The 15,274-nt window shown below is 36.1% G+C and overlaps 1 protein-coding gene across 9 annotated transcripts in view; it reads right to left on the bottom strand.

Moving 5' to 3' along the window:
- BCAS3 (BCAS3 microtubule associated cell migration factor) overlaps window positions 1-15,274 on the bottom strand; it is a 599,947-nt gene that overhangs the window by 345,547 nt on the left and 239,126 nt on the right. For all 9 annotated transcript variants that reach the window (XM_054510917.2, XM_054510920.2, XM_054510919.2 and 6 more), the window contains one exon: window positions 12,383-12,647. In XM_054510917.2, coding sequence (XP_054366892.1) covers window positions 12,383-12,647 — 265 coding nt within the window. The remainder of the gene's footprint in view (window positions 1-12,382; window positions 12,648-15,274) is intronic.

The following is a 15,274-nucleotide window of genomic DNA, read 5'->3' as shown; positions in this document are numbered from 1 at the left end:
GAAGTGTCAAAGATGCATTTCCTTCAGATGGGAAAGAGCAACAGATTTTAACAACCATACAAAGTTGGGAGTATAGTGCAAAAGGGCCAAGTCAGCATTTTTGACAGCAGGGAAGATAAAACCTTTTATATTCACATATATTTTATTTCCAGCTTAAAAACATTTAAATATCTTTCTATCAAAATATGCTTACATGTCCTGCTCAAGAAGAAAACAGGAAACCCATACCCAATTTAGCTGCCTAAATTATCAACAATTTGTGAAAGAACAGTTCACCCAAAAAAAAAAAAAAACCCCAAAGTACATCATATAAGTGTTAATAAACTGTTCAAGTCCTTGTTTTCAAAACTTATTTTTCCAAAAGCAAGACCAGGAATTTACCTGTGTACATAAAAACTCCCTTGATAGAAAGTCTTTGAGAGTGAGAACCACAAAGAAGAGTGATACTATGACCATATCCGGGCACCATATCCTTCCCTGTAATTCTCCTGCCTTAGCAGAAACACTTTTTCTTAATCACCTGGATCATTGCCAAAAACCATATTCATTTATCAGTACTGTCATTTTATATTTTCTCTTATCCATGATTTTATCAAATGTGGACACACTTCAATCCACTCCAAAATTAGGCAAGAGTGAAATATTATTGAACATTCATTAAGCATTCCCTACTAAGAATGAAAACAGAATAGCCTGTCTCTTCTGAAGCTGCCAACAACAACAATGCCCACATTAATTCCAGTCTATCCATTCGGAAATAGTTTCACTCCTGTGCCTCATTCTAGCTTCAATATTCTCACCTGCAAAAACACATCATCCAATGTTAATAACTCTTTCAATGAACCTTAAATCCCTTTCCTTTTCTCATCCTCTTCCAAATTCTAAGCATCATTTTATGCTAAGAACTATTATGCTAAGAACCATAATAGTTTCTATTTCTCAGTATGTGTAACCCTGCCACAGCCCTAACCCCACTCTCCCTACCCTTTTGTAGCTTATAAACTATGAGCCAGCAATCAGATTTTTACTTCCTGCTCAGATTTTAAGTTCAAGAGTACTCATGGCTGCTACTCCCAACTCTGATAATTTCTAAATCTGTTTATTTGGGTCAATCATTCAGACACTGGTCATTATGTATCCTAAGAAGTCTAATTTCTACTCTCTTCTCCCTCTCCATTTTTTTCTAAAACCAAATTTTTTTTTTTAAGATTTTATTTATTTATTTGACAGAGAGAGAGCACAAGTAGGCAGAGTGGTAGACAGAGAAGCAGGCTCCCTGCTGAGCAGGGAGCCCGATGCGGGGCTCGATCCCAGGACCCTGGGATCATGACCTGAGCCAAAGGCAGGCGCTTAACGACTGAGCCACCCAGGTGCCCCTCTAAAACCAAATTTTGAAAAAACTGTTTCAATGGAATCTGAGCCAGAATTTCTTACATAATTGTCTTCCTCAGTGGAAGTAAGGCAATGGTAACAGGCAAATAGGTATTTCAAATCCTCTTGTTGTTATTCTAATCACTAGACTGAAGTAATAGAACTCTCAAATCCCTGAAAACTGACTTCTAGGTTGACTGTCAGAAAGTCTCCACCCCCACCACCCCCAGACCCACCCCAAACAGAAGATTCCTTTCTGGGAAAACTGACCAGTCTAAGTGAAAAGATCTACAAATACTATTGACTGGGGGTTCCCTAATACAACTGCCAGTCCCACCTGAGGGATCAGTGGGAACTAGAAGCTGGCATGACCTACTCATGCTCAAAGAACTTCCAATCAGCTCTTTGGTATGGATGTGGTGATCAGCTGAATAAAAATAAAATAATGAAGTAAATTAATAAATAATAACATTTCAATAATAAAATAAAAATAAGAATGATAACCAAGTCCAAAAAAAAACAAAAAACAGAATGATTGCCAAGGATTCCTAGACGTTCAGGTCAATATTTTGGATTAATCAGTCTGAGGCTGGGCCTAGGCATCAGTACTTTTTAAATCTACCTGGGGTAAATTATAATGTACAATCAGGGTTGAGGACCACTGTCCTAATAGGAAAGATAATGATCACAACAAAAAAACTGAAAAAGGGGGCGCCTGGGTGGCTCAGTTGGTTAAGCGACTGCCTTCGGCTCAGGTCATGATCCTGGAGTCCCGGGATTGAGTCCCGCATCAGGCTCCCTGCTCAGTGGGGGGTCTGCTTCTCCCTCTGACCCTCTTCCCTCTCATGCTGTCTCTCATTCTCTCTCTCAAATAAATAAATAAAATCTTAAAAAAAAAAAAAAACTGAAAAAGGAACTCATATGAAATAGAGATAATGCAAGAAGCAAAAAAATGCCTCTAAAATTGTATCTATATCTCAAAGAGATAAAGAATATTCCATCTATAAAAAAAGACATGGCTGTCATAAGAAAAAAAATCATTTGGAGAAAAGGATATTCTAAAATATGTTGCAGAAATAAAAATACAACAAGGTTAGAAGACAAAGTTGGGGATATTCTCATAAAGTAAAACAAAAAGACAAACAGAAAAATAGAAAAGGAAGTGACAGTTCAATGTCGGAGATCCATCATCCAACTAACATGATTTCCAGAAAGGGGCAAAAAAGAAAACAGCAAGGAAGAAACTATGAAGAATGGAAAGAAGAAGCCTCTGGGGAATGACACCTAAGAATGGAAAGGGGTGGGGCAAGACAGTGCCATTTTTCATTGTAAAATTGTGGTCTTATTTGACTTTTACAATAAATATATTACTTTGATAAAAATTACATTAAATAGGTAAAGAAAAACAACAAAACACCAATCAATGTAGAAAAGAGAAACAGAGATACTCTAATAATGCCTCAATGGTAGAGTTTAATCACTCTGGTCCCATAAAGTATGGAGATAACAAGTCCTTGAACAGCAATACATAGAGAATCGAAGAAAGGAATTTTTAGAACATACAGACACCACTTATTCAAATGATTAAAAAGTTTGCCTCCACTCAACTACCTGAATTCATTCATAGAAGCTAGGTATCTGGATGGAATACTAAAAATGGATTTTAATTAACAGTAATATATTTCACAAGTCTGATTCTCTAAGAAGACTTTGAGGAATAAATCATAGAAAACATAATAAAAAGGAAGCCAGGTTATTATAAAATGTTATAAGACATCAACATCCGTAGCACACCAGGTTCATGCCAGGGTTGCCATGATTACAATCATAGGAAAGTTTAGAAAAGATCGCCCTCTAGAGGCATGTGTCATTAACCATTTAAAAGCAAAACTATAAAAACCTGGAGTTTGATTTGCCAACCTAAAAAAGAGAGAGAGAATATATTTCATGAGCAGTGAAAAACAAAAGAACAAATTCCAGGTTAGTTTCAATTGCTAACCATCTTGTGTGGCACTTAAGAGAAAATTTTCACAGGGAAACAATGTGGCATATTCCAAATGAAATAGACAAAAAGATAAAATGTTCTAGCAGAGTTCAATCCCTTTTTATAGTACTACATTTTTAACATTTATTTTAAAAGCAATATAAGAGTTTTTAAAGATACTCCACAGCTCATTTTATTTACCTCAAAAACTATGCTATCTGAATCTCCCTCTCAATTTTGCTATGAACCTAAAACTGCTCTATAAAATAGTCTATTAAAATAACTTTGCTATCTTTACTTAATAGATGGTGTCTTCAGTTAGTGCTTCTGAAATGAAAGCATCTTATTTTCAGTAAGGTACTAATTATGAGGTCTCTCTTTTCCATCCATTTTCCCTAAAGAACTCATCTGCTCTCTCTGAGAAACAATAGGAAGTGACATGAAAATATTTAAAATACATACGATTTTGGTGTACAGTAAGGGTAAAGACTAGCATAATATTGTAATTTTGCAATATCGTAAAAAGGATGATAAAAGAACTTATAAGAAAACAAATTCACTAGGAACACTATTAGATCTAACAAGAACAAATTAGAAACAAAACTTCAATCTGAACTAAAACAATAAAGTACACATAACCAGTAAAAACCCAGGTAGTAAACTAAGATAGCCGAAGAGAAGATTTCATCCAGTTAACGTGTACATACTATATATATATATATATATACACACACTCTATGTGAGATGAGGCATAAAATTTAAAGCAGAGCTACGGTTCACATGATTGATTTTTCTTGGCAAAAATTAAAACATAAATGGAAACTTCAATCCACAAGTAAACAGTGTTGTGGAAAGAGAAGTCAAGAAACATCACATTATTATTGATTGTCTTAAGTAGGTGAAACTATACAAGGCTGAAATGTGTGGTTGTTTTGTATTTACAATTGTAATGTGATCTGTATTGAGAAAACTACTGATCAACAAAAGCAAGTAATTACAAAACCATCAAATAAAGGCTATAAACAATTCCTGAGTGGTAAAAAGAATGCATCCTACAGATGCTTAAAAAAAAAAAAAAGTGATGCTACCAGTTATTTAAAAGTGCTTCACTAAAACCTGGAGGCCCCTCTAGAGGTCTCGTTCTCATCAGCCAGCTCCATTTGGAAAAAGCAGAATCTGGAATTCAGATGCCAAAAGCTGTGACTCAAAGAGGACTCCTCTCCTGAGGAACAATGAGTTGATGGGAAAGGAGACACTTCCGGAAACTCTGGACAACTGCAGAAGTGAATCCAAAACCCCTCTGTTAACTCGATGGAAACAGCAGGATAAAAAAATTAAAAAAAAAAAAAAAGCGAGCCCTATCACATAATGAATGCCATATTCCTGGACCTATATTGGAAAACTAGTTTGTAAAGTAAAGAAATGCAAAGACTCAAGAATAGGTGAATAAATCAATCAAATTGTATTTCCTGATGTAGGATATTAAAATGAGTAAAAACAGATGCAAGAGAAGGAATACTACTGCTCGTACTTTCAGGTTTGTGTTGGTATCTCCCTTCACTTCAGAAACAATATCAGAAGTCCACTTATCGGGATGCCTGGGTGGCTCAGTCAGTTAAGCATCTGCCTTCAGCTCATGTCATGATCCCAGGGTCCTGGGATCGAGTCCCGCATCGGGCTCCTTGCTCAGCGGGGAGTCTGCTTCTCCCTCTGCCTGCCGCTCCCCCTGCTTGTGCTCTCTCTCTCTGTCTCTCTCTCTCTGACAAGTAAATAAATAAAATCTTTTAAAAAAAGGTCCACTTATCAATATTGAGTCCAATAATGCTATAAAAGCCTCTACATAATAAAGTCACAATTATATTTCATTTACTCACTATTCCATGAATTATTCATTTATTCTGTCAAATTACTTATTTATTCATTTATTCTGTCAAATTATTCTTTTATTCTGTCAAATTATTTATTTGGCACTACACCAAAGTATGAAAAATGAATCAGTCCTGCATACCCCCTCAATAATAAACAGTAATCAGAGCAGCTAATCTTTTACTGAGGATTTGATATGTACCAAACACTACTTAAAGTTGCTGTGATCTGGACAGTAAATCTGTAAAGGTAGGTAATATTATCCCCCTATTTTATAGATAGAAAATTGAGGCAGGGGTATATTAAGCAACTTGTCTAAGATACAGAGTTAGGAAGTCATAGGGGATAGAGTCTACCACAGGTAGTCTGGCTCCAGGTCTTCTAACTGCCTCCCCAAGCCAGTTACAACTTTGTAATGGAGATCATCGAAAAAAGAAGAAAAAAGGTAGAAAGTAGTAAGCAATAAGTACAGATAAAGAGCATACAGAAAGAGTAAATACATAAAGTTAAACACTTTATGTGAAGAGCAAGAAAGTGCATCATAAGCTGAGCTGAGCTTGACAGATGCATTCATCATTTACCTGAAGAAATAAGCAGAAAGCGGTTCAGGGGTAGGAACAAGGTGTCCGAGCTGGAAAGCAAAGGCAAGTCATTAAATTTGCATGGGGCATAAATAATAATGGAAGAAATGATTTCTTCATTCATCACAAATTTACTAACTGGTAGAAGAAATGCTGTTCTCCTAGAGGACAAATTTCTGACCCTTTTCTTTAAAGCTCCCAATACCTACCACCATCCTCACTTCCTGATTCTATAAAGAAACAACAGCAGTCTTCTCTTTTCCCTCCAACTTTTCCCCCATTTCCTTGCTCCCTTTTATATCAGTGCTTCTTGAAAGACTTCTCAATACTGGTTTCCCAATTTCTCTCTTCCTGTCCTACCAAAATCCACTATCAGGCCCCTAACTCTACCAAACTGCTCTTATCCCAGGCACGTCCTCTATGTTACTAAATTTAATGGTATTCTATCTTTTTCTCAGTCTTTATCTTAATTGACCTATCAGCAGAATTTGACATATGGTTCCCTCCCTTTTCTCAGAAAAAAAATTTTTTTTCATTTGGCCTCCAGGATTTCTCATGTATGGTTTTCCTTCTATGTCACTAGCTACTTACTGGTGGAAGGCCCAGGGCTCAATCCTGGGACATCTTCATCTTCTTTTTTTTTTTTTTTCATACTCACTCAACTCACTAAATGATCTCATCTAGCTTTTGGCTTTACTTATGCCTTCCAAACATTTATCCTCAGCCTAGTCCTTTCCACCAAACTCCAGACTTCTAGGACCAAGTATCCACTTAATATCACTAGGACGTCAAAGACACATCTTAAACTAAACATGTCCAGAACTTCTGATCCTGTCCCTATCCCCAAACCTGCTTTAACGCTGTGTTCTTCATTTCACCTGAAGGTAACCCCGTCCTTCCAGCTGCTCAGGCCAGAAGCCTTACCAGTCATCCTGACTCCTCTCCTCTCATACCCGACACAACATATACCAGAAATCCTGTTGACCCTACCATCAAAAATGTATCAAGAATAAAATTTACTACTCATAATCTCCATTATAAACAATTCAGTCTAAGCCTTGTCTTCTCTCACCTGGATTTTTGCAATACTCTCCTAACCAGTCTCACTAGGCTTCTACCCTTGTCAAGCTAAGACTGAATTCTCAATACAGATCTCTGTTCCAATCCTGCTAGAACACAGGCTTACCACATCACTCTTTTTCTCAAAGCTCTCCACAGCTTCTCTGTCTCACTCTGAGTAAAAGTCAGAGGCTGACATGATCTGACCACATTTCCTCTGTGACCTCATCTTCTAGTATGCACCTTGCAAACTGAGCTTCAGCCACACTGTCCTCTTTGCCTTTCCTTGAACACTTCAGGCACATTCCCAGTGCAGGGATTTTATACTGGCTGTTCCTTCTACCTTGAACTTGTTCCCCAGATACCTGCATGACTTTCTCCCATACTTCCATCAGATGGTTGTTCAAATGTTACCATCTCAATAAAGCCTGGAGGAAGCTTTCTAATTTCAAATTGCGATCCCCCTTCCATTCTTTATTTCTCTCCATAGCACATAAAGCTACCTCCCAATTCATTCTGTTCACTGTTCATATCACTCCACTAGAAAGTTAGCTTCGTGGAACAGGGATGTTTTCCTCCTTTGTTCACTGCTAAATTCCTAGGGCTCAGGAACAGTGCCCGGGCATAGTAAACATTAATTAGTGGTTGTTGAATAAATGAATGTATCTCACAGCTGTTCAAATGAAAAGCAATGTTACCATGAATGAAAAGCTCTTCATCCTGACAAGTAATGATTTAAATCTATATTGTCTTTATTAGAATGTCTAAAGATGTTTGAAAATTTTGGCTCGAAGCCTCAGAGTCTACATTTTACCAATACGATGCAAAGTGTCAAGATACAAAATACAAACAAGGAAAAGACCCTATCTTCATGGAGGTCAATCTAACGGGAGACACAGGCATGTCGATGAGCAAGTAGCATATTATAATATGTTAAGGGTGTCTTCGGAGTGCCAATGTCAAGGCTGATAAAGATGACACAACATCAAGAGATTTTTAAGAGATGAAGTAGTATTTTTAGCTTAGCTCAAAATGAAATGGGGTTTTAGTAGGCACTCAAGGCGGGAGGGCGATAATTACTTCAAATAGAGAAAAGTACATAAATAGGAAAGGCGCCAAGAAATGAACACATGTGGCATATTCAGGGAAGGGTACAAAAAACTAGGTATGGTGGGACAAGAAGTTAGAAGTAAGGTGGGATCTTCTCTAACATTCTCAAAGAATGATGGGACACTGAAAGATTTTAAGCAGAAAAGTGGAAGATCATATTTATGGTTAACAAAGGAAATGCTTGTGATAGTCATAAAAGGTTGAAGGCTATTGAAACAGATGAGGTAAGAAATGATGATCAGGTATTCTTAATCATTTTTGTGTCAAGGACTACTTGGACAGTCTGGAAAAGCCTGTGGACTCCTTTTCAGAATAATACTTATAAATGCATGGAATAAAATAAATAGAATTACAAAAAAAAACAATTTTATATATATAGAAGCATAGCCATCATTATAGTCTAAAAATTAAGTTCTGCTACAGTATTATATGCAATAAATATTTAAATCAGTAATATTATATAACAATGATTATATAACATATTATTATATAACAAGCAATGATGAGCATATTTCAAAATATGTTGAGTAATTTAAAACATTTCAAGATACATATTTTTTAAATATAATGTGATATGAAAACATGTGTTTTTATTGGTGACAATGTCACAAATACAACTAATATTACTGCCATGTGTTATCTATATTCAAAATAAAAAGAAATGCTTAATTTTGGTTAGAGGATAGTAAACACAAAGATGTAATTTCTCCCTATGCATGTTCATGGATCTTAAGTTAAGAACCCTCAGAGAGACTAAAGTCCAGGCAACAAGATAGGAAATGAAGGAGATATTTAGAGAGAATATATTTCAAATAAATCAACATCCTCTGTTAAAAAAAAAAAAAAAGGCAAATAGATAAAATAATCCTAACCTAAATTGGATTGACTCCAGAGAGTAAAAAGGAAATATCCCTATATCAACTGTTATTTAACAGTTTCCTTTACTTTGCTAAAAAGAGCACAGACAAACAACGGTAATACCGCCAAAGCATGATTCATTTTCAAGATGAATCCCTCCCTGTTCAAAGGTTTACATTGTTTTTGACCAGCATCAGACTGTTTATCCACACAAACTGTAAATACATCATTTTTAGAACTAACCAACAACAATACCCATTTTGTTTTGACATGTAAAACACAAAAAGGACATGGAGAAAAATGACCATCACTTGAATATCTACACTTTAAAAATGAGAAATACTATACAGAATAATGGGGTGACATTCCAACATAATAAAATTTTAACACGTGATCAGGAGGAAAATGCCTCCTGAAATTCCTTCTTTCGAAAGGTCTGTGAAGTAGAGCAGTACTGTCAAACGGTATAATCTCTTCTCTGAGATGCCTTGTTAGCTTCATGCAAGAAAAGGAAGAGAGCTGTGAAATCACCAAGCTGAGAGAAAATCATACATTTTTACTCAGAAATCGAGTATTGCTCTTCAACTATGTGTTCTTTCACAAATGACAAATCCTTAATTGATTGGCACCTTGCACCCTTCTACAAAAATACACTGAAAATTATTTATTCACAGAAATTTAATATCTGCCTTTTCCCCTGGACTAGAAGATAATACACCAGAGCAGAGATTACCTCAAATTTTTGTGTACATTATAACCAAAGCCTAGCACAAAACCTGGTATGTGGTAAGCTTAATAGGGAAGGAAGAACAGGAAGAAAAAAGAAGCTCAAAAGACTTTCTGGATATATATAAATGTGAGGACTAAAAATCCTTCCTCATTTTTTACTATTATATCTGTTCTCAGGTCAACCTAGTTGCCCCACATGCATTTTGAATCTTTCTCCATAAAGTGTCTGGTGAAATTTAATTGGAGAAAAATACTCAACACAAAGAGAAAGGTCCTCAAAGAACCTGTACTATGAGCTAATTATATGACAAAATAGTTACACCTAAAATTTAAGTAATTATTTCTAAGTAATATTTCTTGCAAATGGCTGAAAATACAAATATCCCATAGCTTACTAAACTTTTTTTTTTTTTAATTCCAAATGCTTTTTAAAATGACTGTTTTCACCTAGGACTGATTCTAAAAGATTTTCAACCTCGAAGATCATGGGTCACTAGTTAAATTAAGTAAAAATAAATAACAACTGTTCTTATAAAAATAATGGGGCCAAAGCATAAAGCATCATCTAAAGAGAAAACAGAAGTCTTAAATTTTTTTTGAGTTACAGAATTTCTCCCCAGGATCCATTTTCCTACATACGTTTTCAGTCTATCTTAAAACTTCCTACAAAAAATACATATCTAGGGTTGATTAGGTATTACAAAAAGATGTATGTTTAAGCAGAAGCTAAAACAAATAAGGATGGGTATATAGCCAAAAGATCTACAGAAGTACTCAAATACTTGCATACCCATGTTCATAACACCACTATTCAAAACAGTAAAGAGGTGGAAACAACCCAAATGTCCATCACTGGAAGAATAGTTAAAACTGTGATATATACATACAGTAGAATATTACTCGGGCATAAAAAGGAATGAAGTACTGATAAATACTACAGTGTGGACGGACCTCAAAAACATACCACATCATATAAGCCAGAAACAAAAGGTCATATATTGTATGATTGCAGTTATATGAAATATCCAGAACAGGTAAATCCACAGAGACGGAAAGCAGATTGGTGGTTGCTAGGGCCTTCGGTGGAGAGGAATAGGTAGTAACTGCTTAAAGAATATGTGGTTTTGGGGCACCTGGGTGGCACAGTCAGTTAAGCCTCCAACTTTTGGTCTCAGCTCAGGTCATGATCTCAGGATCGTGAGATTGAGCCCCGCGTCGGGCTCTGCACTCAATGCGGAATCTGTTTCAGATTCTCTCTCTCTCTCCCTCTATCCCTCCCCACCACACATGTGCTCTCTCCCTCTCTCATTCAAATAAATAAATAAATCCTAAAAAAAAAAAAAAAAAAAGAACACGTGGTTTTCTTCTTGGATGAGGAAAACATTTTGCAACTAACTAGAAGTGGTGGTTCATTGTGAATGCACTAAATGCCACTGAATTGTTAACATCTAAATAGTTAATTTTATGTTATGTAAATTTAAGATAAACTGAATAAATAAAAATTGATTTCTGTAGTAACCATAATCTCTCTCTATAAAATTCCCTATTCTTAGAAACCTAAATTGGTCATCTGTCAAGGAGAACCTGCAATGCTTTAGAAAAAATGTCATTTAATGTAAACAAATAATTTTTTGTCATTCCAGTGGAAATAAAATGGCACAACCATTCTGATATTATCTTCCAAGGTCAAGATTCACATACACTCCCAGCATTTCCATTAAAAAATGAGTACACATTTGCAACAAGAAACAAGTGCAAAAATGTTCAATGCATCACTACATATAATAACCCAACACCAGAAACCCATCAAATACATATCAATATCAGTAGTAAAAAGGATAGTTAAATAAATAAGTAGAAGCATATTTGTACAATGGACTATGTAAGAGCAATGGAAATAAATGAAGTAAACCTACACAGAACAACATGAATTAATTTCACAAACATAATCCCAAAAAGATGTATTTTAAAATAAAACGCAAAGGGCGCCTGGGTGGCTCAGTCGGTTAAGCAGCTGCTTTCAGCTCAGGTCATGATCCCAGGGTCCTGGGATCAAGCCCCGCATCGGGTTCCCTGCTCAGCGGGGAGCCTGTTTCTATCTCTCCCTCTCCCCCTGCTTATGTTCTCTCTCTCTCTCTCTCTCTGTGTCAGATAAATATATAAAATCTTAAAAAAAAAAAAAAAAAACGCAAATGCTGCTCTAAAATACACAACTTATGACTATTCCTCTCCAACAATGAATATTTCTTAATGAACTGTAGTACCGACTCTGGATAAGACAGAGTTTCCTGGAAAAAATCTATAGGTATGTGATTTAATCTATAAATTTATGAAAATAGTCTTGAACTTCATATTCCATACATATGACACAAAGTATGCCTTATATATTAAAAAAGTTAGCATGGCAAAGATCACCATTCCTATGTTGGCTTCAGTTTATTAAATGACTTAATAAATTAAGAATGTTCTCGAATGAGGGGTGCCTGGGTGGCTCAGTTGTTAAGCGCCTGCCTTTGGCTCAGGTCATGATCCCAGGGTCCTGGGATCGAGCCCCGCATCAAGCTCCCTGCTTGGCAGGAAGCCTGCTTCTCCCTCTCCCACTCCCCCTGCTTGTGTTCCCTCTCTTACTGTCTCTCTCTCTGTCAAAAAAATAAATAAAAATCTTTAAAAAAAAAAATGTTCTCGAATGACCCTAAGATCTTTTCTTTGCATGAACAGATGAGGTGGAAAAATGTTTTAATTATTTTATCCCATATCTCAAAAAGTAAGGATAATAAGAGAAGGATGGTAGGGGTCAGTGGAGAGAGGAAAAAATTAGGTTTACCATGCAGAGGTGATCCAGAAGGGCTACTTGATAGACCTGGAACAGGGCTACAGCGACCTCCTTGCTTAGACGTCAGTTCTTGTTCAATTTCTTCCAGCCCAGCACTTTTCTGGAAACGGCTCATACGATTCACAACTCGTGGGGACATATGTGTTCGAACACAAGGCTGGCCACCGTAAGGGTTGATGGGGAAAACATGGGAAGTACCCCGGAGAGTACTAACCACAACCCAGCGACAGTCATGGCTGAAGCAGATGTCTTGTACCTAGAAATGGATAGGGAAAAACACAAACAGGACTGAAACTATTTGGATTAATATGTTAATTAATTGAATTTAAATTTTTTTTAAAAGGGGGTAAAAAAAAGAAACTATTTGGATTTATCTAGTATCACACACATATCACCAGATGTAAATAGAATTACTTGTCTTGTTAGCAAATTTACCTTATATCAAGTTATAAATTAAAAATTTTATTCTACAGATGAGTTTCATGGTGAATATTGATCAAAACTCCCTATCAGGGATTTGATACATTTTAGAAGCAGAGAATTCTATCCCTTGCAGCATAGAGTGCCAAGTCAAAAATCAGGACCTAGGCAGTTTCACCCTAATAAAGCTACAAAAAATTTATATGAATCAGGTTTATTTTTCTAAATTAATTTGCCTCCTAATAAACATAAAATAGTAAAAATAAAAACAAACATTATACATTGTAGGTGAAGTTATTAATCCAATCCTTCACTAAACAAATATTCATGAGGTTCCATGCTAGGCGCTAGAAATAAAGAGGTAAATAAGAAATAATCTTTGGGAAAAGTTAGAGGAAGGAGCCAGACTTGGTCTCAGGGTCTGAAGTAACAACTCTGCACACACCTGCTTGTTCTTTTCTGTGCATAAGATTTTTATTTAAAAAAAAAAAAAGCAGAAGAAGAAGAAAGAAAGAAAGAATCTTTGGGCTCACAGCCTAACAGGAGAAAAAGACATGTAAGAAATTTGTGAGAATGTAATATATACAAAGTGAAATAACTGTCTTATGTACCAGGCACAGTGGTTAAGAAAAAGGAAGAAATATATGAAGTTTCTGTGAGAGGTAAAAAGGAGATGGTGAAGTTGGAGATGTAGGAAGGGCCTGGATTCTAGAAATAAGTTTTGATGTAGGATATACTTTACAGAGAAGGAGAGAAGGCACTCCAATTTAGATATATTCAGATATTCTACATTAAATATAAATGCATAGATAGAAGATGGAAATGATGAGCAACTAGTTCAGCATATCCAAAAAAACCATCAGACTTGGCAAAGGCCAGGGCAAGAGGTATTTGGATTTTATTTAAGAAATAGTGGAGTCAAGATTTCAATTTGGGAAGGATGATTCTGGGAGTGAAATGTAGGGGAGTGGATCTACAGTGGGATAAGGGTAGCTGAAGGAAAATTATGAATAAGTTCCTTCAGTAGTCAGGGATATAGGACTCTGAAGAAAGGTGGGATGCAGAAGAGAAAAGGTATCAAAACACCCTAATCTTACCCCCCCCCCACAAAACTCATATATCTCTAGTGGTTGGCAAACTTTGCAGGCCATCCAGTCTCTATTTTCTGCTGTAACTACTCAACTCTGTCCTTCTAGTATGAAAGTAGCCATAGAAAATATGTAAATGAATGAGTGCAACTATGTTCAAAAGAAAACTTTATTTACAACAAGTGGTTGGCCACAGACTTGATTTAGGGAAAGTTAGTTCCCTAATTTGTATGACACTTAACAGGCGCTGAATACAGAAGTTCCATTATTTTCAAATTAGCAAACTTAATTTACTACTTTCATCTTGATATCAATCTAATGATAACAACTTGAACAAAAATGTCCCCATTTACTTTTATCCTTAAAAAAGAAAGTCAAGTAGGGGCGCCTGGGTGGCGCAGTCGGTTGAGCATCCCACTCTTGGGGTATTGGAATCGAGCCGCATGAGGGGCTCCATGCTGGCTTGCGATTTTCACTGCCTTTCCCTCTGCCCCTTCCTTCTGTGTGCACATGCACTCGCTCTCTTTCTCGTCAATAAATTAAAAAAAGAAAATGTATATATGTATATACCCATATATATGAATCCGTGGCATATTAGCTATCATTATAATATGAGCTAAGTAAAACTCCTTCAGCAGTCAGAGAAGCCCACACTTTCCAATATATTAGATCTTCAAATAAGCTTAAATTCAGATGAAAATCATGACTGGTATTTCAGAAATATTTCACCAACAAAAGCTATGAGTACACATCAAAGTACAAGTCTCTAAAAGAGCCCAGAACCTTTGAAATAAAAAAAAAACAACTGTAGTCTTATAGATCAAGAAAGATACTTCATTGCTAGACTACTGCTAGACCAAAATTATCACTACATGGATAAACCCAAAATTCAACTGCATGCCTGTCCATTTCAATCACTGTGATATATGCCCTCATGACGCGTTAATGTTATAAGTAAAGAATCTCCTAAAAGCTGACAAATTTAACTCCCAGGGATTCTAGAATTATGAATAAAAAGCCAGCCCACAAGTGTTTTACCTCCGTAGCTGGCCTATAGTCAGTTGCCTTCCAGCTGAACTGACTTACGGAAAAGAGAAAGGGAAGGAGCGGGCCAAAAAAAAACGGGGGGTAAATAGCAGAAGCAAGAGAAAAGAAAAACAGTTCCAGACAAGTTTAATATCATACTACCAAATGCATTAACATAAGCCAGAATCAAATATATAAAGAAAAAACACCTGTAGACCTATGGAGTAATTTATGTCCCATCCACAGTGCAACTAAATCACGTTATCTAAAACCTTGTTCCAAAACACTTATAATCAAGACTGCTTCCTGGTCTGTCAGTGAAAAGAAGTTTCCTTCTTTCATTTTAAAA

Source organism: Mirounga angustirostris, unplaced genomic scaffold (genome assembly GCF_029215605.1).
Source record: "Mirounga angustirostris isolate CCGP_5_RB_7025 unplaced genomic scaffold, mMirAng1.0.hap1 SCAF_17, whole genome shotgun sequence".
Lineage (NCBI taxonomy): Eukaryota > Metazoa > Chordata > Mammalia > Carnivora > Phocidae > Mirounga > Mirounga angustirostris.
This window is presented reverse-complemented; position numbering and strand designations above follow the sequence as displayed.